This window comes from Ranitomeya variabilis, chromosome 1 (assembly GCF_051348905.1).
Source record: "Ranitomeya variabilis isolate aRanVar5 chromosome 1, aRanVar5.hap1, whole genome shotgun sequence".
In the NCBI taxonomy this organism is placed as follows: Eukaryota; Metazoa; Chordata; class Amphibia; order Anura; family Dendrobatidae; genus Ranitomeya; species Ranitomeya variabilis.
The window spans coordinates 847,083,197-847,109,767 of record NC_135232.1 but is presented as its reverse complement, the minus strand read 5'-3'; the positions used below and the strand labels follow the sequence as shown (position 1 = coordinate 847,109,767).

The 26,571-nt window shown below is 46.3% G+C and overlaps 1 protein-coding gene across 1 annotated transcript in view; it reads right to left on the bottom strand.

The window, feature by feature from the left end:
* The window catches only part of MTHFD2L (methylenetetrahydrofolate dehydrogenase (NADP+ dependent) 2 like), a 121,014-nt gene that overhangs the window by 74,446 nt on the left and 19,997 nt on the right, over positions 1-26,571 (bottom strand). Inside the window, exons 2-3 of the mRNA XM_077261988.1 lie at positions 21,969-22,165; positions 3,344-3,466 (exon numbers count right to left, since the gene is read on the bottom strand). Of these exons, the coding sequence (XP_077118103.1) occupies positions 3,344-3,466; positions 21,969-22,165 (320 nt within the window). The remainder of the gene's footprint in view (positions 1-3,343; positions 3,467-21,968; positions 22,166-26,571) is intronic.

The following is a 26,571-nucleotide window of genomic DNA, read 5'->3' as shown; positions in this document are numbered from 1 at the left end:
ACTGAGAGATACAATATCAAAAATAAAATCCAGAAAACCACATTTACGGCGCCTGCGCTGTAAATATATATATTTTTTTTAATGACGTGGAGTCTGTTCCCTCTCCATTACTAACTGCTGGGCTTGATGTCACCTGAAAATACATCTGTGAAATCAACCCCACAAATATGAACCCCACTTGCCACCATCACAGGGCAAGTGGGAACAGCCAGGCAAAGTCTTTTGTGGGACAGCTGTGGGCTACTATGTTAGGCTGGTGGGCCAATATACACGGCCCCTTACCAGCCTGAGAATACCAGCCCACAGCTGTCTGTTTTAGCTTGGCTGGTTGTCAAAAACGGAAGGGACCACATGCCTGGTTATTTTAATTATTTATTTAAATAATATAAAAAAAACACATGGGGACCTCTTTATTGTTGATAAGCAGCTATGATAAAGCTGACAGCTGTGGATTGCAGCCTGAAGCTGTCTGTTTTGCCATGCTAGTTATCAAAAACTAGATGGTGGCCCGATTCTAACGCATCGGGTATTCTAGAATATGCATATCCACGTAGTGTATTGCACAGCCCACATAGTGTATTGCCCAGGCATGTAGTATATTGCCCAGTGACGTAGTATATTAACCAGCAACGTAGTATATTGCCCAGTGACGTAGTGTATTGCCCAGTGACGTAGTATATTGCCAAGCCACGTAGTATATTGCCCAGTGATGTAGTATATTGCCCAGCGACGTAGTATATTGCCCAGTGACGTAGTATATTGCCAAGCCACGTAGTATATTGCCAAGCCACGTAGTATATTGCCCAGTGATGTAGTATATTGCCCAGCGACGTAGTATATTGCCCAGTGACGTAGTATATTGCCAAGCCACGTAGTATATTGCCCAGTGATGTAGTATATTGCCCAGCGACGTAGTATATTGCCCAGTGACGTAGTATATTGCCCAGTGACGTAGTATACAGCACAGAGCCACGTAATATATTGCACAGCGACGTAGTATATTGCCCAGCCACGTAGTATATTGCCCAGCCATGTATGTCACAGGTTAAGAAATAAAAAATAAACATACTCACCTTCTGATCCGAGGGCGCCTTGTAGTTCTGTCGCCTGTGCGCGGTGCAGGCGGCAGCTTCCGGTCCCAGGGTGTGATGACGTCGCGGTCACATGACCGTGACATCATGGCAGGTCCTTCTCGCGCAGGCGCGCAGGGCCTGTGCTGACGTCACGGTCACATGACCATGACGTCATGGCAGGTCCTTCTCCCGTACCATCGTTGGCACCGGAACCTGCTGCTTGCATGGAGCGGTCACCGGAGCGTCGCGAGGAGCGGGAAAGGTGAGTATATAATAATTTTTTATTTTTTAATTATTTTTAACATTAGATCCTTTTACTATTGACGCTGCATAGGCAGCGTCAATAGTAAAAACTTGGTCACACAGGGTTAATAGCGGCGGTAACGGAGTGAGTTACCCATGGCATAACAAGGTCCGTTACCGCTGGCATTAACCCTGTGTGAGTGGTGACTGCAGGGAGTATGGAGCGGGCGCCGGGCACTGACTGCAGGGGAGTAGGGAGGGACTAATCGGACTGTGGCCATCGCTGATTGGTTGCGGCAGCCATGACAGGCAGCTGGCGAGACCAATCAGCGAATGAATATCCGTGACAGACAGACAGAAGGACAGATGGAAGTGACCCTTAGACAGTTATATAGTAGATAGAAAGACCCAACGTCATTTGTTTTAAAAAGTTGTTATTTATAGCGCTGGCACCAGCTGATGAATATTCCCACCAGCTGTGCCTGCTCTTGCTGCTAGTGGCAGCAAGCATAGGCTGATGGGAGAAGTACTTTCCCATCAGCCGATGCTTCTGTGACCAGAGATTAACTTTTTACATCTGGTCACAGCTGCTGGCTCACACCGCTGTCATCTGACAGCATGGGAACCGCAGCTCTTTGATCTCCGATAATAATCTTACCACCAATCAGAGGCAGTCTTTGCTGCGCTGTCATGCAGAAGACAGCATGGCAAACAATGGATTTTCGGACCCCGCATTCATCTGAATGGGTCCGGGTTCAGGTTTGGGTACTGTTCTGGTTCTTGAACCAAATTTTTTTTTAATGTTCAGCTGCACCTGAACACCCAGGCGTTCACCCATCACTACCTGTTATCTCTATGTACAAACATAGTAATAACAGCAGGGGTGTAACTACAACTGGTGCAGGGGTTGCAATCACACCCGGGCCCTGGAGCCTAGGGGGCCCTAAAAGTCCCTTTGGCCTATAGAAAAAGACTATTGCTATTAAAGATTTTACATTTTTGGGGGCCCCGTCGGAGCTTTCGCATCGGGGCCCATGAGTTTCAAGTTATGCCACCGAATAACAGTGTAGTCTCCAGAACAGTCTTAATGAATTGGCACCATACTCTCAAGATAGTTTTTCTGTGAGAGATTCTGAAATCTTATAGACAGTGCAGTAGCCATGTATTGGGGAAAGGAGGCATCTTATAATCGGTATCTTGTATGTTTTACATTCGTCTAGCGCTCCTAATTTGTCTGTTTTTGGTAATACTTCTATTCTCCATTTCCCTACACTGTTTAATATCAAGCTATTACTAAATAGACAAAACCAGACTTTGTAGGGAAAAGTCCCTTTGGCGATTATATATCCACCCTATTGTAATTGTACTTTATACTGTATGAACAATATCCATGCACTTACTACAGAAAACTATGCCAAAATGCTGAAAATCAGTAATCTGTATTAATTGAAAAATGTAAGAGCATGCTCGAATTGGCCAGCGAATTCAATTTGCATCGAATTTATTCAATACAAATTGAATGTTCCTTATTCTGAAAGGTCTCTCTAGATCTCACATCATAATAAATGTGGAGTGAAAAAAAATAACTCCCCTCATTGCTCACCTGTCCCGCTGCCGCCGCCCCGGTCAGGTCATCTACTCAGCTCTCTCTGGTCTCTTCTTTCTGCAATGCAATCTTCACTTTGATTTCCAAAAAATGTTTTTTTTAGAAAATTCGAGGCAAATTCAATTTGCCTCAAACTGATTTGCTCAACTCTAGAAAACAGATTTATAGCAGAAAGATTGATAAAGATTAATCATATGCCAGACCAAAGTTGCATGTGACCTGTGTGGTTGCACTGGGTGCTCCCTTTGTCACATGATGGCCTGGGCACCTGGAGATTGCACCTCCAATGCCCTATTAGCTGTATGATTTTTTTTTTTTTAGCGCTTGGCACAATGGGAGGGAGAATCATTAGAGGATACCGCATAGGACATTATGCAACCCAAGATCATCCCTTGTCATTTGTATGATTGGTGACACTTACCTGGCAATGGTAACTGGACTAGCAGGCCACTAACATTAGAGTCATCACTTAAATTGCTTATAACATCCAGAAGTTCTTCTTGAGACACATTGCTGGGCCTAAGTATTACTTCACTGGAAATTCCTAAAATATAAAGACTCATCTGTATGTATTGTATATACTGCGCAAGAAACAATGACAATTATTGACAATATCACAAATATTCTTAACAACATTATTACTATGGTTTCTTGTTTACAGCTATCTAAACAGTCAGATCAGATGATACAACGGTCCTGATTTGTACCCTGCAAAGGAAAGTCAGCACATACCCAAGAACTATTAATCAATAGAGCAAAAGAATGGAGGAATATAAACATTAGTGCATTAATACTTTTGAATTACTATTTTTATTGCTATTTATCGTTACAAGATAAGTCCATAGAAGCTCTAGTAGAAGTATGTACTACTGTACCTTACAAAACTGATCCCAAAATGTGCCTCCACCTTAAATAAACCCATAGTGACTGCCAGAGATGCCTCCTTAGATACCTCAACCACAGATGCTTTTTAAAGGATTTCAAAAGTCTTTATAACTGCTGATAGAAATGTGCAATGAGTAGTTAAGTTATATTTGCCCCTGTGAGAGTAGGAGGAGGTAGAGGAGGAAAGACAGCATGTGTGAACTGCTATAGCTTGTTTATGACTTACTGTATGATCTCTATGTCTTGTATGTACACACGTGGATAAATTGTTGGTATCCTTCTGTTAAAGTAAGAAAAACCCACAATGTTCAGTGAAATATCTGAAAACTGACAAAAGGCATGTTCAATTTAAACTTACTAAATATCAACTAATGAAGATCAAACATAAGAAAAATTATAGACAAATATGTTAAAGGTAAAGAACATAAAACCATCTCCAAGCAGCTTGATGTTCCTTTAGCTACAGTTGCATATTTTATTCAGCAGTTTCAAGTCTATGGGACTGTACCTCCCTGGATTTGGCCTCAAGATAAAAATTGATGAGAAACAGATGGATAATACTAATGGTAACCAAAGAGCCCAGAACAATTTCCAACGAGATTAGAAGTGAACTCCAAGGTCAAGGTACATTAGTGTAAGATCACATCATCCGTCGCTGTCTTGGCCTTAGTGGATTTCATGGAAGGTGACCATGGAGGAAACCATTGTTGAAAGCAAATAATAAAACAACAAAACTGGAATTTGCAAAAATGTATATTCATTAGCTACAAAGCTTCTGGGAGAATGTCCTTTGGAGAGATGAGACAAAACTGAAGCTATTTCGTGAGTCACATAGGCTCGATTATCACAAAAGCAAAAATTAAACATAAGAAAAAAAAACATTATGCCTACTGTGAAACATGGAGGAGGTTTGGTTATGCTTTGTGGCTGCTTTGGTGCTTCTGGTACAAGGTATCTTGAATCTGTGCAGGCTGAAATCTCAAGACTATCAAGTCATTCTAGAATGAAATGTGCTGCCCATTGATAGAAATCTTGATCTAAGTTACAGGTCATGGGTCCTCCAACAGGATAATAACACAAAACACACAGCTAAAAACATCCAAGAATGGCTAAGAGCAAAGCACTGGACTATTCTAAAGTGGCTTTCTATGAGCCCTGGTCCAAGTCCTATTGAAACATGCAGTATGGAGAAGGCACTCTTCAAACCTGAGACAGCAGGAGAAGTTTGATCATGAGAAGTGGACCAAAATCCCCATGGATTCAGTAAATGTGAAATTGAAAATTGTTTTTGGCAACTTCAAAATATTTCAGTGACCATAGTGGCTTGTTCCTACTTTAACAGAGGGGTTCCTAATCATTTTGTCCATGTGTGCATCAGTGCATTTATTTAGTGGTCTCTGTACGTCCCAGTTCATTCACTCACAATGTTCAAGTGCTGATTAATCTGCTGAAAGCTGAAAATCTACAAGAGGTTATGGGCCCACACAGACCCAGAAAAGAAAACAGTTTAAACACCTTAGTGAACCGGCTGATGAAAGGAATCTTATAGAGGTTCTCATCTCTTGTATACAAGAAACTTGCTTATATACAGTACTATGAAAGGATTTTAAGCAGATGTGGAAATATGCTACAACATAAGAATGCTTTCAAAAATAGAAATGTTAATAGATTTTTAGCAATTAAAATAATACAAGTGAATTATCAAGAGAGAAATCTAAACCGATTCTTCTAAGCATACTTTCACAAAATGACTCTGTATAATTATTGTCAGGTATACGAGCAACCAATTATGCATTACCAATGATAATGATCATCATTTTTGAGATTTAGATTAAAATGCAGTCATTAACTGAAACAGAAACATATGTGTAGGAGGCATTAAATTAGAAACAGTCATACTGTTACAGAGGTGAGGTTGTGGAAGACAGTTTCAAGTCACAGGTCATACACCATAGCAAGACTGAGTACAGAAACAAAAAGTAGTTATACTACATCAGAGAGGTCTCTTGTAGTCGAATATTTGAAAGCAGACTGGGGTTCCACGATGTGCTGTTCAAGATTTTTTGAAAAAGCACCAAGAAATGGGCAAGAACTATACATGCAGTGGTTCGGTAAGGAAACTTATTTCATATGAAAGACACATCATCCTTTAAAATCTGAAGATGTATGGTTGTCCTATCAACTCATAGGCAGCTTCTTTATAGTAGAATTGCGACTAAAAAGCCATACTTTCAACATGGAAACAAGGCTAAGCCACTCAACTGTGCACAAAACAGGAACTGGGGTGAAGAAAAAGCATCAGGCTCTCTGGACTTATGAGTCCAAATCTGATACATTTGGCTCAAAAAAAGCAATTTGATGTTTGTAAAAGGCCTTGAGAGCGCTACAATAATAATCAACAGTGAAGCTTGGTGGAGGTTCCTTCCTAGTTTGGGCTGCATTTCAATAAATAGGGTTGGGGATTTGGTTGGGATTTATGGGATCCTCAATGCTGATGAATGTAGGCACATAATTATTCAAAATGTAATATTATCAGGGATTAAAAGGTATCAACCACTGAGGACTCTCAATTCCAAATATTATACTATCAGGGAAGCATCTGATTGGCTCCAAATTTATTCTGCAGCAGAACAATGACCCCAAACATACAGGCAATGTCATTAAGCACTCTATTCAGCATAAAAAGGACAAGGAGTTTTGAGAGTGGTGATATGGCCACCACAGAGCCATGATGTCAATGTCATCAAGTCTATGCGGGATTACATGAATGAGGTAGAAGGATTTGTGCAAACCTGCATCCACAAAGTCTGTAATTACTTCTCCAAGATGTTTGGAACAACCTTCATGCTGAATTCATTCAAGAACTGCGTACAAGTGGACCTAGTAGACTTGATGCTGTTCTGAAGGCAAATAGTGATCACACCAAATATTTAAAGGGAACCTGTCACCCCCCAGGCATTTTTAATTTAGAGAGCCACCTTGTGCAGCACTAATGCTGCATTCTGTCAGGTGGCTCTTTTAGTTCTGGTCCCTGTCAATGCTGCAATAATCGCTTTTATAATGTGCCCCTCATACCTCGAATTTGTCAGGGGGACAGGTCTTTCCCCCCTGACACAGACGCAACACAACCCTCGCTCAGGGCCTCTGCGCGCCAGGTGCCGCCTCCTCTTCTTTCATTAGCGTCCCCGGCGCCTGCGCTGTAAGTTCGAAGGGCAGCGCAACTGCACATGCCCAAAAAAAACTTACAGCGCAGGCGTCGGGAACGCTAATGAAGGAAGAGGGGGAACGACCTGCCCCCCTGACAAATTCGAGGTATGAGGGGCACATTATAAAAGTGATTATTGCAGCATTGGCAGGGACCAGAACTTAAAGAGCCACCTTGACAGAATGCAGCATTAGTGCTGCACAAGGTGACTCTTTTACTTAAAAATGCCTGGGGGGTGACAGGTTCCCTTTAATTAATTTAGATTTCTCTTCTGTTAATTCACATTGCATTTTACTCATTGATACAAATAAACTATTTACACTTATATTTTCTAAAGCATTCTTACTTTGCAGCATTTTTCCCCCCACACCTGCCTAAATCTTTTGAACAGTACTGTACATATAATGGAGAGAAGAAAAAATAGACAGCATCTCAAAGTTTAAGAATAGCATTTGTAAGAACCAGTGTAGTAGATGAATATCATAGAGGTATGCAACATAAAGCAACAGTAGAATCGCTTTGGAAGCCAGGGCTGCCATCAGGGCATTACTGCTTTTACTGGTGCATGGGGCCCAGTGACCAAAGAGAGCCCGAACCAGGCCCCCACTCTTCTGCTCCCCGGGGCCCAGTGACAGGATTCTGTCGGTTCAGTAACTGAATGTGCTTCTAAGGATGCATGTTTAGTTAAAATCTATGCTACCATGTGTGAAGGCTTCCCACATGGCAACAGTTAACAGCCACCAGCCAATCACAGGCCGGCAGCTGACGTCAGCACACATGTTGCCGGTATGTGATGTCACTGCTATACACCGGTGCATCTGCACCTCAGATGAATCAGGAGAAGACACCGCTGAACCTCGGCCTGGTAAAGAAGCTTTTTTTAAAAAAAAAAAAATTTTTTGTTAAAGCTGCACTATGGGGGTAGAATGGAGATACATGGGGCAGTATGAAGAAATATTGCATTATGGAGAGACATAGGGGCAGAGTGGGGAAACATGGGGGCTGTATGGAGAGACATGTGGCAGAATGGAGAGACATCAGGGCAGAATGGAGAGATATAGGAGCAGAATAGAGAGACATGGGGCAATCTGGAGAGACATGGGGACATTATGGAGAGACATGGTGCAGAATGGAAAAACATGGGAGCAGAATGGAGAGACATGGGGACAGTATGGAGAGACATGGGGCCAGTATGGAGAGACACGGGGCCAGTATGGAGAGACATGGGGGCAGGATGGAGTCACATGGGGCAGAATGGGAGAACATATAGGGCTAGGAATGAGACACATGGGGCCAGGAATGAGACACATGGGGCCAGGAATGAGACACATGGGGCCAGGAATGAGACACATGGAGCCAGGAATGGGACACATGGGGTCCAGAATCTAGTACATATGGGGTCAGAATGTTGGACATTATTAATGTAGGGGATAATTAAGGATTATTATTACTGCTGTGATGTATTTTATTTTTGAGGATACTGTTTTCAGTGTGGGGGAGGAAGAGTCCTGTTACTGTGCAGGGGGACACTGTCGCTTTGTTCTTCATCTAGCGTAGTGTAGAAGTTGGGGGAAAATTGGAAAATGTGCTTTAGATAATGGTGTTATTTTCTGCAGAGATGAGTCCTGGCTTGAAGAAGTTATGGTGGTCTTTGTTGGATGAAGGACTTCAACGTGAGACATTACCTGTGAGTCAGTGTGTTACCTGTACACTGACACTTTACACTGTATATTATACACAGAGGTCCTGTGTATAATGTCACTAGTTATCCTTGTATTATCTGTACACTGGCACTATCTGCAGAGCTCCTGTGTATAATGTCACAGGTGTCCCTGTATTACCTGTACTGGTCACTATGTGGTAGTAATATGTGGTCTGGTCATGGTGTAGTGGTATATCTCCCTCTATTTGGTATAAATCGGTCACTATGTAATAGTAAAATGTGTGGTCATGGTGTGGTGGTATTTGATCCTTGTATGTGGTATTATTCGGTCACTGTGTGGTGGTAATATGTGGTTTGGTCATAGTGTAGTGGTAGTTCTCCCTGTATTTGGTATTAATCGGTCACTGTGTGGTAGTAATATGTGGTCTGGTCATGGTGTGGCGGTATTTGATCCTTGTATGTGTCATTATTCGGTCATTATGTGGTGGTAATATGTGGTCTGGTCATGATGTTGAGGTATTTCTCCCTTGTACATGGTATTATTCAGTTACTATGTGGTGGTAATATGTGGTTTGGCCATGGTGTGATGGTATTTGTCCCTTGCATATGGTATTATGCAACACATTCCCTTAAAGGGAACCTGTCACCTGAATTTGGCGGGACCAGTTTTGGGTCATATGGGCGGGGTTTTCGGGTGTTTGATTCACCCTTTCCTTACCCGCTGGCTGCATGCTGGCTGCAATATTGGATTGAAGTTCATTCTTTGTCCTCCGGAGTACACGCCTGCGCAAGGCAATATTGCCTTGTGCAGGCATGTACTATGGAGGACAGAGAATGAACTTCAATTCAATATTACGGCCAGCATGCAGCCAGCAGGTAAGGAAAGGGTGAATCAAACACCAGAAAACCCCGCCCATATGACCCAAAACTGGTCCCACCAAATTCAGGTGACAGGTTCCCTTTAAAGAATTTTTTGGTGAGCATGTGGTGCAGAAGTGGAGTTTTTCCAAGAGTGGGTGATAGGACTGTAGAAGGTTTGAGGGTTGTGGGCAGAGCTGGGGTGGAAACTGGGTGGAATGTCAAAGGGGCCAAAAAATGATGCCAGTATAGGGCCCTGAAATTCCTGACGGCAGCCCTGTTTGAAGCGATGGATGCAAAGGTACACAAGATGAAAACTAGAGCATGTTTCAGATTCAACAAACAGGACATTTGAAGAAAAACTGTACAATATGGAAAGCAGAACAACAGAAACAATTTTCAAAATGGACAAAACAAAAGGTCAAAATTATAATGTCTGATTTATTTGCAGACATTTAAATAACAAATAATTCCAACATTACAGGTATGATAAGCAAAAGTCACATAAGTAATATAAGCTTTTTCATAGAGCTTGACTTATGTAACAAGGAAATAATCTTTCAAATTGATGTAAACAGAATAAATGCAAATGGTAATGGACATGAAATTCTTATGTGACCCAGTAAAAATCAACAGAATTTAACAGTACCAGTAAAAGACATGATATATTTTCTCAGTCTAGAAAGGGGACCGACATTTGTCACAACTTAATGAGGTTTCAGGCCACTCCATAAGTTGGCCTATCAGCCAACTGACCAATTACTTTTGAGCCTGTGACTATGAAGAGATTATGTAAAAAATGACTATAATTCCTAGTCAGTTAATGCAATATTTTTGTAAAGCTTTTTAATTAAAGCTAAAAGTCTATACTTTAATTCCCATTGTGCTGGCTTAAGGCAAACATACACAATAAATAAATGTCTATGGATATACAAGGGTTCAGCTGACACTACAATGTGTAGGGGGTGTCAGTCACTTGATAATCAAAAGAGATTTCAATCGGACATGACTAATTATGAACTGCCAATCGATTTGCTTTCCTAGAGATAAGCAGCCGGCAGAGATGTCTGTCAGTAGTTTTCTCATAGAGAACACAGAAGTGCTCGGCCTAACCAGATGACCGAGAAGGCTGTCAGCAGAACCATCAATTGTCCATTAGCCATCTGAAGGATATGGCTGGTTTTAGCTCCAAATCTATTATATATTACAGTGGTGTTCAAAGGTAGACATCAGTAGCGTAGCTACCGGGGGGGGGCAGAAGGGGCCATCACCCCGGGCCCCGCGCTCTGAGGGGGCCCACCGGGAGCTACGCTACTGTAACTGCATCGTCGCGCGCAGCGCACCGATACAGTTAAATTCTGCGGCAGAGCAGGGAGAATCGATCTCCCTGCTCTGCCACTATGGGGACCCTGAGCAGGTGGGGGGGCCCGGTGCCAGCAGTGGGCCCCCCGCCCGTCATCGCATGGTGAGCTGTATCGGCATCTAGCCGATACAGCTAACCGCAGTGATGAGGGAAGGAGCGCTGTTCTGCGCTTCTTCCCCATCATCCCCCACATGTCTGACAGCGGGCGTTATGACGTCACCGCCCAGCGCCCGCTGTCAGATGAGCGGGAGCAGGAGCAGGAAGCACCACTGGAACAAGGAGTTAGAGAGGTGAGTATTTATTTACTGTGTTTTTTATGGGGGCTGCCTTATTCTACAGAATCTGCCTATGGGGGGGAGTGCTGCCTTATATACAGGATCTGCCTATGGGGGGGAGTGCTGCCTTATATACAGGAACTGCCTATGGGGGGGGAGTGCTGCCTTATATACAGGATCTGCCTATGGGGGGGAGTGCTGCCTTATATACAGGATCTTATATACAGGATCAGCCTATAGGGGAGGGAATGCTGCCTTATATACAGGATCTGCCTATGGGGGGAGTGCTGCCTTATTTACAGGATCTGCCTATAGGGGAGGGAGTGCTACCTTATATATAGGATCAGCCTATAGGGGAGGGAGTGCTGCCTTATATACAGGATCTGCCTATAGGGGGAGAGTGCTGCCTTATATACAGGATCTGCCTATAGGGGGTGCTGCCTTATTTACAGGATCTGCCTATAGGGGAGGAGTGATGCCTTATATACAGGATCTGCCTATAGGGGAGAGTGCTGCCTTATATATAGGATCTGCCTATAGGGGGGAGTGCTGCCCTATATGCAGGGTCTGCCTATAGGGGGGAGTGCTGCCTTATATACAGTATCTGCCTATAGGGGGAGTGCTGCCTTATATGCAGGGTGTGCCTATAGGGGGGAGTGCTGCCTTATATACAGGATCTGCCTATAGGGGAGGGAGTGCTGCCTTATATACAGGATCTGCCTATAGGGGAGGGAGTGCTGCCTTATATACAGGATCTGCCTATAGGGGAGGGAGTGCTGCCTTATATACAGGATCTGCCTATTGAAGGGAGTGCTGCCTTATATACAGGATCAACCTATTTGGGGAGTGCTGCCTTATATACAGGATCTGCCTATGGGGGGGAGTGCTGCCTTATATACAGGATCTGCCTATGGGGAGGGAGTGCTGCCTTATATACAGGATCTGCCTATAGGGGGGAGTGCTGCCTTATTCTACAGTATCTGCCTATAAGGGGGGGAGTGCTGCCTTATATACAGGATCTGCCTATAGGGGGAGTGCTGCCTTATATACAGGATCTGCCTATAGGGGGGAGTGCTGCCTTATATACAGGATCTGCCTATAGGGGGAGTGCTGCCTTATATACATTATCTTCCCTATAGGGGGAGTGCTGCCTTATTCTACAGTATCTGCCTATAGGGGGAGTGCTGCCTTATATACAGGATCTGCCTATAGGGGGAATGCTGCCTTATATACAGGATCTGCCTATAGGGGGAATGCTGCTTTATTCTACAGGATCTGCCTATAGGGGGGAGTGCTGCCTTATATACAGGATCTGCCTATAGGGGAGGGAGTGCTGCCTTATATACAGGATCTGCCTATAGGGGAGGGAGTGCTGCCTTATATACAGGATCTGCCTATAGGGGAGGGAGTGCTGCCTTATATACAGGATCTGCCTATGGGGGGAGTTCTGCCTTATATACAGGATCTGCCTATTAAAGGGAGTGCTGCCTTATATACAGGATCAACCTATTTGGGGAGTGCTGCCTTATATACAGGATCTGCCTATGGGGGGAGTGCTGCCTTATATACAGGATCTGCCTATAGGGGGAGTGCTGCCTTATATACAGGATCTGCCTATAGGGGGGAGTGCTGCCTTATATACAGGATCTGCCTATAGGGGGAGTGCTGCCCTATATACATTATCTTCCCTATAGGGGGAGTGCTGCCTTATTCTACAGTATCTGCCTATAGGGGGGAGTGCTGCCTTATATACAGGATCTGCCTATAGGGGGAATGCTGCCTTCTATACAGGATCTGCCTATAGGGGAGGGAGTGCTGCCTTATATACAGGATCTGCCTATAGGGGGAGAGTGCTGCCTTATATACAGGATCTGCCTATAGGGGGTGCTGCCTTATTTACAGGATCTGCCTATAGGGGAGGAGTGCTGCCTTATATACAGGATCTGCCTATAGGGGAGAGTGCTGCCTTATATATAGGATCTGCCTATAGGGGGGAGTGCTGCCCTATATGCAGGGTCTGCCTATAGGGGGGAGTGCTGCCTTATATACAGTATCTGCCTATAGGGGGAGTGCTGCCTTATATGCAGGGTCTGCCTATAGGGGGGAGTGCTGCCTTATATACAGGATCTGCCTATAGGGGAGGGAGTGCTGCCTTATATACAGGATCTGCCTATAGGGGAGGGAGTGCTGCCTTATATACAGGATCTGCCTATAGGGGAGGGAGTGCTGCCTTATATACAGGATCTGCCTATAGGGGAGGGAGTGCTGCCTTATATACAGGATCTGCCTATAGGGGAGGGAGTGCTGCCTTATATACAGGATCTGCCTATGGGGGGAGTGCTGCCTTATATACAGGATCTGCCTATTGAAGGGAGTGCTGCCTTATATACAGGATCAACCTATTTGGGGAGTGCTGCCTTATATACAGGATCTGCCTATGGGGGGAGTGCTGCCTTATATACAGGATCTGCCTATGGGGAGGGAGTGCTGCCTTATATACAGGATCTGCCTATAGGGGGGAGTGCTGCCTTATTCTAAAGTATCTGCCTATAAGGGGGGGAGTGCTGCCTTATATACAGGATCTGCCTATAGGGGGGGTGCTGCCTTATATACAGGATCTGCCTATAGGGGGAGTGCTGCCTTATATACAGGATCTGCCTATAGGGGGGAGTGCTGCCTTATATACAGGATCTGCCTATAGGGGGAGTGCTGCCTTACATTCATTATCTTCCCTATAGGGGGAGTGCTGCCTTATTCTACAGTATCTGCCTATAGGGGGGAGTGCTGCCTTATATACAGGATCTGCCTATAGGGGGAATGCTGCCTTATATACAGGATCTGCCTATAGGGGGAATGCTGCTTTATTCTACAGGATCTGCCTATCTGGGGGAGTGCTTCCTTATATACAGGATCTGCCTATAGGGGGGAGTGCTGCCTTATATACAGGATCTGCCTATAGGGGGGAGTGCTGCCTTATATACAGGATCTGCCTATGGGGGGAGTGCTGCCTTATATACAGGATCTGGCTATAGAGGGGAGTGCTGCCTTATTCTACAGGGTCTGCCTATAAGGGTGCTGCCTTATGCTATTGCAGCGCCCCAGAGTCCTGGTCGTTGCAGTACTGTGGCTCCGCCGCTAAGGGGGCTATGGTACGTCTGATGGCACTGAAGGAGTTCATCTGACCAGGTATCACATACACCAATACATTTCACAGTCGGGCCTCCAGGGGGAGCTAAGGGTGCTATTTATTAGGCCACTCCTCACCGTGTGGGTAAACTGGGGGTCAGGCAGGAAGTTAGACAGAAAGCTGACTGGGTTGGACCAGACAACACCTGGTGGCAGAGGGTGTTGTGGGGGAAGATTCGGTAGGGTCCCTGTCAGGTTTGGGACCCTGACAGAGGCCTGGCTACAAGAAGGAACGTCACGGGACCGTGCCTGCTCAGCATAGCGGCGGTGCCCTAAGAAAGGATCAGAAACAAGATATATTGTGCTGAGTGAGAAACGAGATCAAAGCAAGAAGGAGAATACCAGTAGGAGTCGTGCTGTAAGACCGAGGCAACATCCTACTGAGGCACACAACCGGCGGCCGGAACGCCGAGGAAGTATTCATATATCTAGCTCCAGGCAATACTTCAAACCAACGGCAGGACAGTCAGTCACAGGCGGGCTGTCTCACCTAAATCACCTATGCAGACATGGGGGGCAACCTGTGGAGAGGGGCGACGCTAGGGTCCCGGAAGAGCTCCGAGCCTACCCGTCATACGGATGCGTCCCAACCATAACACCGGGAGGGACGGAGGATTAGCAGAATATCATCTAATCGAGTTGTTGTGAGGGAACACGAGAAACAGACACAACAGTTGTGGGGACTATCCCGTAAGCACAGCAGGGGAGGACCACAACACATAGCACTAGCAGGTAGGCACAGATTTCCACCTGCAAAGAGAACTCTGGAGGTGCCATTGGACCGGCCGGACTTGCGCAGCCTGGTGAACCGTATTCCGGACTGAGGACCCAGAGACCTTCAGTAAAGAGGTAAAGAGACTGCAACCTGGTGTCCTCGTTATTTACTGCACCGCACCACCACCACCATCCACAACTATCATTCACTGTACGCCCCTCAGCAGGGTCAAGGACCGGGCCTAGCCACCGTGACAACCCCAGAGCAGAGACTCAGATGCCCGGTACCGGGTACCCCTCGGCCCTGCGGCAGTGGGGGCGCTACAACTTGGCGTCACGAACAGGATCTACTTAAGCCTGAAGAATCAGGTCATGTGTGCCTTGGAACTGTGATTTATTATACTTGGACTGTACTTTGTTGCAAAGACTGTGCTGCGCCATTTACCGCCAAAATCCGCCACCATTACAGCGTTGAGGAGAGCACAGGAAGAGAAGAGGGGCGTGGAGTAGGCGTAGACCAGCTGAAGAGCGCGAAGGACAATGGCCGCCCAGTCTAAATATTGTTGCATCCTAAGGGCGGGCCCGTCAACAGGGGAGATCCGCCTCCTGATCTTCTATGGCGGGCGGAGACCGAAGAAACGAAACTATGACTCAGATGAGGTGGGACTGGAGACTGGAGAAGGCCTGCAGAAAAGTATGGCCCCGCATCGACCCCCGTCACCGGAGGATTATTCGGATATGCCCCCGCTGGAGGATCTGGATCCGTGGGAGCTGTCGATGGGGCACCCTTTGCCTGCGCAGTCCCCAGCCCGTGTGCCTCCCCCAGGGGAAAGGAGTGACGCTGGAGGAGTCACCCCAGGTAGGGGTACTGAGTGCCGCGACCCCCAGGGAGATCGCCTCACCTCTGCACCAGACCCGGCCGCCACTGCGGCCACTGGCGCTCCAGCATTCCTGCCGCCTGCTCCCAAAGAACCGAGGGGGCCAGACATGGGGCCCTTCCCTTGGGGAGAGTACAGGAATCACCTGATTGCGGAGTTCCAGCGGGAAGTGGAGCGGGAGGAGCGAGGTGAGCTGCTAGAGGGCTCCCTGCCGAAGTGGGGCGTCGTGATTGTTTACCTGCCTCAGACAGGAAAGGGCTTCGTGCAGGAGATCGGGACAGCCCTGAGAGTCCGCATCACCCGGGATGAAGTGGAGCCCTGCCTGTGCGGAGACGGCGCCAAGTCCTTCCTGAAGCCGGGGGATGTGGTCACATATCGCCGGCACCTAAAGGGGAGCAGCTGGTGGGCCCGGGATATGCAGCGCTGCACCGCCGTTCTGGCGGTATCCCGAACCGAGGGGGAGGAGCTCGCCGCTGAAGCCGCTGCTGCCGCCGCCGCCGCTGCCAGCATCATCCATCGACTCACACAGACCCTCATTGCAGCGCACGACCTGGTCGTGCAGAAGACCCGAACCCACGGGGTACACCTGGCCGCGGGAGTGGACTTGGAGTTCAGCCTATCCGGGCCGCAGAAAGCCACCTGCCAGGTAAAGCCTCGGTGGGGGCTGCCAGAAACTGAGTAGTGAATAAGTTTTAATGACTGTAAATAAGTTAACTGTTTTCACCGTGTTGCTGCTAAACCCGTCCAGGGTTAACTCTTAAAGGGATCCCTTTGTTGACCCGGGATCCCTATTGTTTCTGCTTTTTGGTTTGTTTTCTACCTTTTGCTCCATTATTAAAAACTGCTGGAATCATGAACAGTGCATGATACAAACTTATTGTATATAGTTTGCACCTTCTTAAAGGTGCTCCCTACCCTACTGGTTTTATATAAAAGACGGACTCTTTGCGAAGATACGATTCTTGGAACTTGTACTGGAGTCCTTGCTGCATACGGACTTGCAGCTTGAAAAGTTGCACTACCTTATAGAGACTTGGTCCCCTCTTAAAGGGGATGTTCATCGATAGCACTTAAGGAATGATGATGCTTTGAAAGAAGAAGTAATAATGTTGATATGTGAAAGTTAAATGTAACCAATTAGTTGATTGTAAGAAATGTTCAATAATGTTAATAGAAGAATGAGGACAGGAAGTAAACCCGTAGGGGTTAGTGGTGAGTCCTCTTAGGAGCCATATAGAGATGGCTCAGTGCTTTTAAACTGAAAGAAAAACATGTTCTATACTGTGTATAGTAGTGGAAGGACAGAAGGCTCGGGCTGAAAGGAGCGGTCCTGTAATAGAAAGGAGAGGCAGTAGGTCTGGAGCCGTTAGGACAGGCGGTCCTGCAGACGTAAAGTAGGAGAATGTAGCACAGTTGCTCAAGCCTTATAATGTGTTATAAGAAGGTCTTTAGTGGATTTAGAGTGTACATCCTTAAAGGCAATGTTGAATTAATGTTTTAAAATTTTGCACTTAGTAGAATACCCGGTTGGGTAAGAAAAGTTATTTAAAAGTATTTAACCATGTTTGTAACGTTCAAGTGTCCTCACCTCCCATAAAGGGAAGCTCAGTTCAAATATGCTTATTGTTATTGCACTCACAAAAATTGTATGTCTTTTTGCTGACATGTATTGTTGTTTTCTTCCCAGTCCCAGAGTACTGGATTTAACCGGGGGGGAGTGCAGCGCCCCAGAGTCCTGGTCGTTGCAGTACTGTGGCTCCGCCGCTAAGGGGGGCTATGGTACGTCTGATGGCACTGAAGGAGTTCATCTGACCAGGTATCACATACACCAATACATTTCACAGTCGGGCCTCCAGGGGGAGCTAAGGGTGCTATTTATTAGGCCACTCCTCACCGTGTGGGTAAACTGGGGGTCAGGCAGGAAGTTAGACAGAAAGCTGACTGGGTTGGACCAGACAACACCTGGTGGCAGAGGGTGTTGTGGGGGAAGATTCGGTAGGGTCCCTGTCAGGTTTGGGACCCTGACAGAGGCCTGGCTACAAGAAGGAACGTCACGGGACCGTGCCTGCTCAGCATAGCGGCGGTGCCCTAAGAAAGGATCGGAAGCGAGATATATTGTGCTGAGTGAGAAACGAGATCAAAGCAAGAAGGAGAATACCAGTAGGAGTCGTGCTGTAAGACCGAGGCAACATCCTACTGAGGCGCACAACCGGCGGCCGGAACGCCGAGGAAGTATTCATATATCTAGCTCCAGGCAATACTTCAAACCAACGGCAGGACAGTCAGTCACAGGCGGGCTGTCTCACCTAAATCACCTATGCAGACATGGGGGGCAACCTGTGGAGAGGGGCGACGCTAGGGTCCCGGAAGAGCTCCGAGCCTACCCGTCATACGGGTGCGTCCCAACCATAACACCGGGAGGGACGGAGGATTAGCAGAACATCATCTAATCGAGTTGTTGTGAGGGAACACGAGAAACAGACACAACAGTTGTGGGGACTATCCCGTAAGCACAGCAGGGGAGGACCACAACACATAGCACTAGCAGGTAGGCACAGATTTCCACCTGCAAAGAGAACTCTGGAGGTGCCATTGGACCGGCCGGACTTGCGCAGCCTGGTGAACCGTATTCCGGACTGAGGACCCAGAGACCTTCAGTAAAGAGGTAAAGAGACTGCAACCTGGTGTCCTCGTTATTTACTGCACCGCACCACCACCACCATCCACAACTATCATTCACTGTACGCCCCTCAGCAGGGTCACGGACCGGGGCTAGCCACCGTGACAACCCCAGAGCAGAGGCCCGGTACCGGGTACCCCTCGGCCCTGCGGCAGTGGGGGCGCTACACTATATTGAGGACTATCTGGCACATTATACTATATGGAGGTTATCTATGGGGCCATCATACAGTGTGGGGATTACAGTGTTGGAGCCATCAAACAGTTTGAAGGCTACTAAGGGGTCAGTATACTGTGTGGGTGGTACTATACAGTTAGGGGGCATTATACTGTGTATAGGGGAGCTGTACAGGGGGAAGACTCAGGACATTATTAAATGTAAAGTGGGCACTTATTGTAATAGGGGAACTCAGGTTACTGTGACTATCAAAGGGGCACACAGAGGGCATTATTACTTTCTAGGGGGCAAAATGTGGGCTCTGTTTTCTACGGCACTTGCACCCAGCATTACTATATTATAGAGGGGTGCTTCAGAATTTAGAGGGTATAGAGAACCACAGAGTGGGTGCAGTAATAGGGTCACATACAGCAGCAGAGGCTCAGTATCGGGGTATCAGGTGGAGTAATAGGGACACATACGGCAGCAGCGGCTCAGTATCGGGGTATCAGGTGCAGTAATAGGGACACATATGGCAGCAGTGGCTCAGTATTGGGGTATCAGGTGCAGTAATAGGGACACATACGGCAGCAGCGGCTCAGTATCGGGGTATCAGGTGCAGTAATAGGGACACATGGCAGCAGCGGCTCAGTATTGGGGTATCAGGGGCAGTAATAGGGACACATGGCAGCAGCGGCTCAGTGTCGGGATATCAGGTGCAGTAATAGGGACACATATGGCAGCAGCGGCTCAGTATTGGGGTATCAGGGGCAGTAATAGGGACACATGGCAGCAGCGGCTCAGTGTCGGGGTATCAGGTGCAGTAATAGGGACACATATGGCAGCAGCGGCTCAGTATTGGGGTATCAGGGGCAGTAATAGGGTAATGCAGCGCCCCAGAGTCCTGGTCGTTGCAGTACTGTGGCTCCGCCGCTAAGGGGGGCTATGGTACGTCTGATGGCACTGAAGGAGTTCATCTGACCAGGTATCACATACACCAATACATTTCACAGTCTGGCCTCCAGGGGGAGCTAAGGGTACTATTCATTAGGCCACTCCTCGCAGTCTGGTAAAACTGGGGGTTAGGCAGGAAGTTAGAGAGAACGCTGACTGGGTTGGAACCAGGCAACACCTTGTGGCAGAGGGTGTTGTAGGGGAAGATTCGGTAGGGTCCCTGTCAGGGGTGGGATCCTGACAGAGGCCTGGCAATCATAGAGAAAGCTACGGGACCGCGCCTGCACTTCATAGCGGCGGTGCCCTAAGAAAGGACAAGAAGCGAGATTTATTGTGCTGAGTGAGAAACGAGATCAACGCAACAGGGAGAAATACCAGTAGGAGTCGTGCTGTTAGACCGAGGCAACATTCTACTGAGGCGTAAATAACCGGTGGCCGGAATGCCGAGGAAGTACAGAGCTCTAAGCATTACTTCAAACCAACGGCAGGACAGAGAGCTATAGGCTGGCTGTCTCACCTACATCACCTACGCAGACATAGGGGGCAACCTTTGGAGAGGGGCGACTCAAGGGTCCCGGAAGAGCTCTGAGCCTTCCCGTCATACGGGTGCGTCCTACCATAAGATCTGGGGGGCGAGAAGAAGAAGAACATCAGAATCGAGTTGTTGTGTGGGAACACGAGGAACAGACACAACAGTTGTGGGGTACTATCCCGTAAGCACAGCAGGGGAGGACCACAACACACAAACGCTAGAAGGAAGGCACAGATTTCCACCTGCAACGGGAACTCTGGAGGTGCCATCGGATCGGCCGGACTTGCGCAGCCCGGTTAACCGTATTCCGGATTGAGGACCCAGAAGCCTTCAGTAAAGAGGTAAAGAGACTGCAACCTGGTGTCCTCGTTATTTACTGCACCGCACCACTACCACCACTACCACCATCCACATCTTTTACTGTATGCCCCTCAGCAGGGTTACGGACCGGGTCTAGCCACCGTGACAACCCCAGAGCAGAGACTCAGAGGCCCGGTACCGGGTACCCCTCGGCCCTGCGGCAGTGGGGGCGCTACAGTAACATACGACAGCAGCGGTTCAGTGTCGGAGTATCAGGTGCAGTAATAGGGACACATATGGCAGCAGCGGCTCAGTATTGGGGTATCAGGGGCAGTAATAGGGACACATATGGCAGCAGCAGCTCAGTGTCGGGGTATCAGGTGCAGTAATAGGGACACATATGGCAGCAGCGGCTCAGTATTGGGGTATCAGATGCAGTAATAGGGACACATATGGCAGCAGCGGCTCAGTTTCGGGGTATCAGGTGCAGTAATCCATATGGCAGCAGTGGCTCAGTATTGGGGTATCAGGGGCAGTAATAGGGACACATATGGCAGCAGCGGCTCAGTTTCGGGGTATCAGGTGCAGTAATCCATATGGCAGCAGTGGCTCAGTATTGGGGTATCAGGGGCAGTAATAGGGACACATATGGCAGCAGCGGCTCAGTTTCGGGGTATCAGGTGCAGTAATCCATATGGCAGCAGTGGCTCAGTATTGGGGTATCAGCAGGATGAGGGGTTTGTGCAGGTTGGGAATAGATTGTGATGGCTGGAATGTGAGAAGTGAAACGTGTCTTTGTTGTTTTCTCTGCAGACGAGTTGTAGCTGGAAGAAGTTGTCATGTCGGTTTGGGCCAGATGGAAAAGACGGGAAAAGTGACGATTCCATCATAAAGAACGTCAATGGTAAGTCATTATCTGTAACTGTGCAGTGATCTCTTATATGTTTTGTAGGGCTGGTATCTACCACTGACCGTATGGCGGTAATATCCATGTTGGTCGTTATATAGAGATTATCTTCAGTAACAGCGCGGTCATCTGCTGAGGTTCTCCTCCACTATTAGGGGGCATCATTGAGTTGTAATCAAGGTTACCTGGTTAGGGGCCCACTCAGAAGCTTCGCAACCCTGAACCAAAACCCTAGCTACGCCTCTGGTAGACATGTTGGTGTCGCAAGCCTGATCTGGTGAATTTTCATTATCATCCTTTATATACCACCAATTGGGCAATGTATTGTATGAAGATTTCTTCAGTTCAGGTAAAAACATGTGTCAAAACTATATGTCAATATGTCAAGGATTTTACCATTCCAAGAATTCTCCCAATGCTATAATGACTGGACAAGGTCTAGTACAGTGAGTATCAATCAACCATACTGTTTTGTATTTACTAGTATTACCTACAGTAGTTGCAGCTTTAATCTTGTTCTTTACATAGGTATGGCTTGCAGGATTGTCGCCCACTAAAATCACACTAAGATGGGGCCTTTTATTCCCAAGGGAGAGCCAGGATTCTACTTCTTTCTGGACTTCATTCTTTATTTCTTTGGCAAGAACATTTCCTGAGATGATATGTGCTTTAGATCTGTAAAATGTTCTGAAATGTAACAATAAAAAGGCAATTAACAAAATTTTACAAAAAAGGCAAGCATTGACGGAATGTAATTTTTACATATTATTCATTAATTCTTAAAAAGCTTAAAAAAAACTATGAAAAATGATGAATTGAACTAAACTAACTGTAACTGGACAACTGGTAGGTGATCTGCAAAAAAAAAAAAGACAAAGGTGTAAAAACTAAATTTGAAATTATACATTGGGATTCAGGTAGAATTTGTATTAAATCTCAGCTACTACTAAGGCTAATTTCACATTAGCGTCTCTGTGCGTAGCGTATCATCTGCATGCACAAACGCATGCCAAAACGCATTCAAACGCATGGTTACGCTGCGTTTTATATCTGCATCAGCTTACGCATGACGCCAAAAAATACTGCGTGTGCATGCGTTTTTGCATGCGTTTGCATTTTTTCAGCTCATGCATTCGAATTTGCAAACAATTTTGTTATGCAGCAAATGCTGTTTCAGAAGAATTTCCTCGACAAAAGCCACACCTAATGGGCGAGTCTCATGGGGATTCTGTATATATAGACCCTACACAGATGAAATCCTCATCTTTTGCTGCTGTATCCAGCAGCAAGATGGATCTTGGCATGTAGCGCTTCTATCGTAATCTGGATTTGGAATTTAAATTGGCTTTTGCCTTTGCTGTGGCTTGTGAAGAAGAAAGAAGAAGAGCAAGATGGAGAAGACGTCGTCGTTGCTACTGGCAACATCCCATCATTGAAGTCCGAGAGAGCCGTGGAGCCTACCACTCGTACACTGAGCTACGTGAAAACCCAGAGAAGTTTTTAGAATACACGAGGATGTCGGAACAGAGCTAAGATAAATTGCTGCAACGTGTGCGAGGATCCATCACCAGGCAAGACATGTAACTACATAGAGCAATTCCTGCTGAGGAACGTCTGTTGGTGAACCTGAGGTATGTAGTTTTGAAAAATAAACACGTCGTTTGTATTATTGTTAGAAAAGCCATGTATTGATTTTTTTTCCCCATTTTCTGTTCGTCAGATTCCTGGCTACCGGAGAGACCTTAAGATCTCTACATTTCCAATTCTGGATTGGAGTGTACACCCTTTCTGGGATTGTTGGAGACACCTGCCGTGCTTTATGTGACGCTCTGCATGCAGAATTCCTCCTCCAACTCACAACTGAACTCTGGCTGAAAAATGCAGCAAAATTCAATGAAATTTGTAATTTTCCTAACTGTGTGGGGGCTGTAGATGGCAAACCCATTCGGATTTTGAAACCTGATGGAAGTGGATCCGAGTATTTCAATTACAAAAAATATTTTTCGATTGTTCTCATGGCGATTGCAGATGCAGAGTGTCGATTTGTCGCCGTTGACGTTGGCTCATTTGGACGATGAACTGACTCACAGACTTTCAAATACTCTGACATGGGCCAACATTTGTATGGTAATAATTTTAATTTTCCACCGACACAACCTCTTCCGAACACTGAAGGACCACCATTGCCATTTGTTGCGGTTGGGGATGAGGCGTTTCAAATGTGTGCCAACCTCATAAAGTCGTACTCGAGTCGGAACTTGAATCACACCAAAAGGGTTTTCAACTACCAACTGACAAGGGCTCGAAGAACTGTGGAGTGTGCTTTTGGTTTGCTGGCATCAAAATGGCGCGTTTTGGGAACACCAATCAATCTAAAAACTGAGACAATTGATGATGTGGTCAAAGCGTGTGTTGTTATGCACAATTACATCCTGGCAAAAGAGTGACTACAATTAGAACTTGACGAACCTGTTGATACCACTTTGCAGGATTACCGTGATCACCCTCTGAGGACTACAGTGGAAGTTGCCCACATCACATGAGGGATAAGTCTGCTGCTTATTTTGTTTTGGATATTGGACATCTTCCATGGCACGACGATATGGTTTAATACACTTTAATGAAATGTTATATGTTTGCTGACTTTACTACATATTATTTGCTGACTTTACTACTAATAAAACACCTCCAGTTAAACACCCGTTACAACGTGACTCATTAATACAATACACACGTGTCTGTTTTCGCATAAAAAGACAAAGAAAACAGGGATTGTGCAAACAAAATAAAAAAAAATACTTAACAACAAACAATTGGTTTTATGTTCGGGATCTGTATGACCGTGATATATTGTGGACCTTGGGGGTGTTGGATTGTGATGATTGAGTAAAATTTGATGATGAAGGGGTTACAGGGGAAGGGGCAATTAATTGAAGGATTGGCTCCTGGATGGGACTGGACACATTGGGAGTAGAGAAAACATTAGGAGTTGAACTGTGGGAAGGGATAGACAAATTGGAAGGGGGACAGCCAAGGGAAGGTAGTGACAAATTAGACAACAGAGACACATTGGGAGGTGACGGTGGAGATGGAAGGACCATTTTTGGCTGACATTTCTTGCTCCTGGTCTTCATTTTCCGGAGCTGCGCCAAATCATTAGTGGGAGTCTTTCTGAGTTTCTTTGTTGTATGAGTGGGAGTTTTGGCCTCTGTAGCAGCATGTGGTGCTGGACTGTGCAGCATGGTGGATGCTGCTTGCTGCAGGGGTGCTGCACTCTGGAGCATGATGGATGCTGCTTGCTGCAGGGGTGCTGCACTCTGGAGCGTGGTGGATGCTGCACTCTGGAGCGTGGTGGATGCTGCTTGCTGCAGGGCTGCTGCACTCTGGAGCGTGGTGTAGCTGTGAACTGGGGGAACAGGCCAGTGATGCTGTGCTTGTTGATGCTGGTAAAATCTGGCCTGCGGCTGATAGCTTCGGGACTGCTGCTGCTGCAATGCCTGGTGTAAGGTTTTCCGACACGTCCCGCTCTATTGCTGAAAAAAAATGTCTCGCCGGTCTCTGAAGGTCGGCTTCCAGGCGGTCAAGGCGTCTGTGGACTTTTTGGAAAAGTGCGTTCACCTGAGTCTCCAATCACCTTCATCCCATTCTGGAAGACCGAGCTTAAGTGAATAAACTTGGTCATGACTGACCTCTCCCAGGCCCTCTGCCGCTGACGAGAAGTCCCAATAAAAGCAGTGGCAGAGGGCTGAGAGAGGGGAAAATCTGATGGACCGGCTGCCTGTTTCCCAGCCTATGAAGCCTGCCTGATTGCTACATTGCTGGTGGATGATTGGGACTGTTCGTTGGCTGCTCGATGAGTGGCCGCTCCAACAGAGGAAGATCCAGGTTCCATAGTGTTGCTCCAGGTTCTGTTTGTAAAATAAAAGAAAAACAATGCTAAAATTTTTTTTAAAGTTTATATAATAGTCAGACAACAAAAAGATAAGTTCAGGACTCAGAAAAGACAGCACACGATTGTATTTATACTTTGAAAGCTTTGGAGCAGCACCACTTTTAATCCGCATCTCCTGTCTGATATCCTTATTGAAGCGATCCTTCATCGATCGCCAACAAACTTTTACTCTCTTCACTGTGAAGGGGGAAGAAAAAAAAAATTGATTGTAAAAAAAGACAACATTTACAGCAAAACAGAGACCACATTGCAATACTTACGAAAATTCTTTCTGACTTTTGGCCTTGCATGATCCCAATCATCCAACAGAGATCTGGTCACTTCTTCCCAGAGTCGTTGAATCAATACTGAGTTGGAATGATTACGATCACGAGGGTCCCACAACGTTACACGGTCTTGAACCAGTGGAATGAATAGGTCATTGTCAATGACATTTTGGCCTTCCACACGTTGTCGAACATATAGATCAAATAAAATTATTTAAAAAAAAATAAGTACTACAGTTTTAAATATACAAAAAAAAATCCAATAACAAGTCTGATAATGAAAAGAATACTTACACCTTATCTTTCCTCCTCAGGAATTTGAATCCAAGGACCCTGGGAAGATTCATTTCCACTTGACTGCTCCTGCTCTTCCACACTGGAAGGTTCCCTTAAAGAAAATACATGATTTGCCACATGTGTAGTATGGCCAGTCAATACATACTAATCAGTATATCAACTGTGATTACACAGTGTCATGTCAACCCTGGGAAGCAGTCAGGTCTTCTGGAGGACATGTTTGAAGAGCAGGCATCAGTCAAGTGAAACACTACAGAGAAGAACAAATAAGAAAAATTGAACTTGTTAAAACAGCCAAAGGAAAAAACATTTTTAAAGGCCAACACTTACATTACAGGCAGCAGTCAAACAGCACAGCAGGCAGCACAGCACCGGAACAAGAGCACAACACGGGGACAGCAGCACAGCACCAGAAAAGCAGCACAAAATGGGAATAGCAGCACCGCACAGTCTACAAGTAAAAAAAAAGGAAAACATAAGACACAAAGTGATGAAGGGTGTGAAACTGGGCAGAGTGTGAGACTGGGCAGAGCAACATAATACACACACTCTTCCTTACACAGGGCCACAGGAGCAAT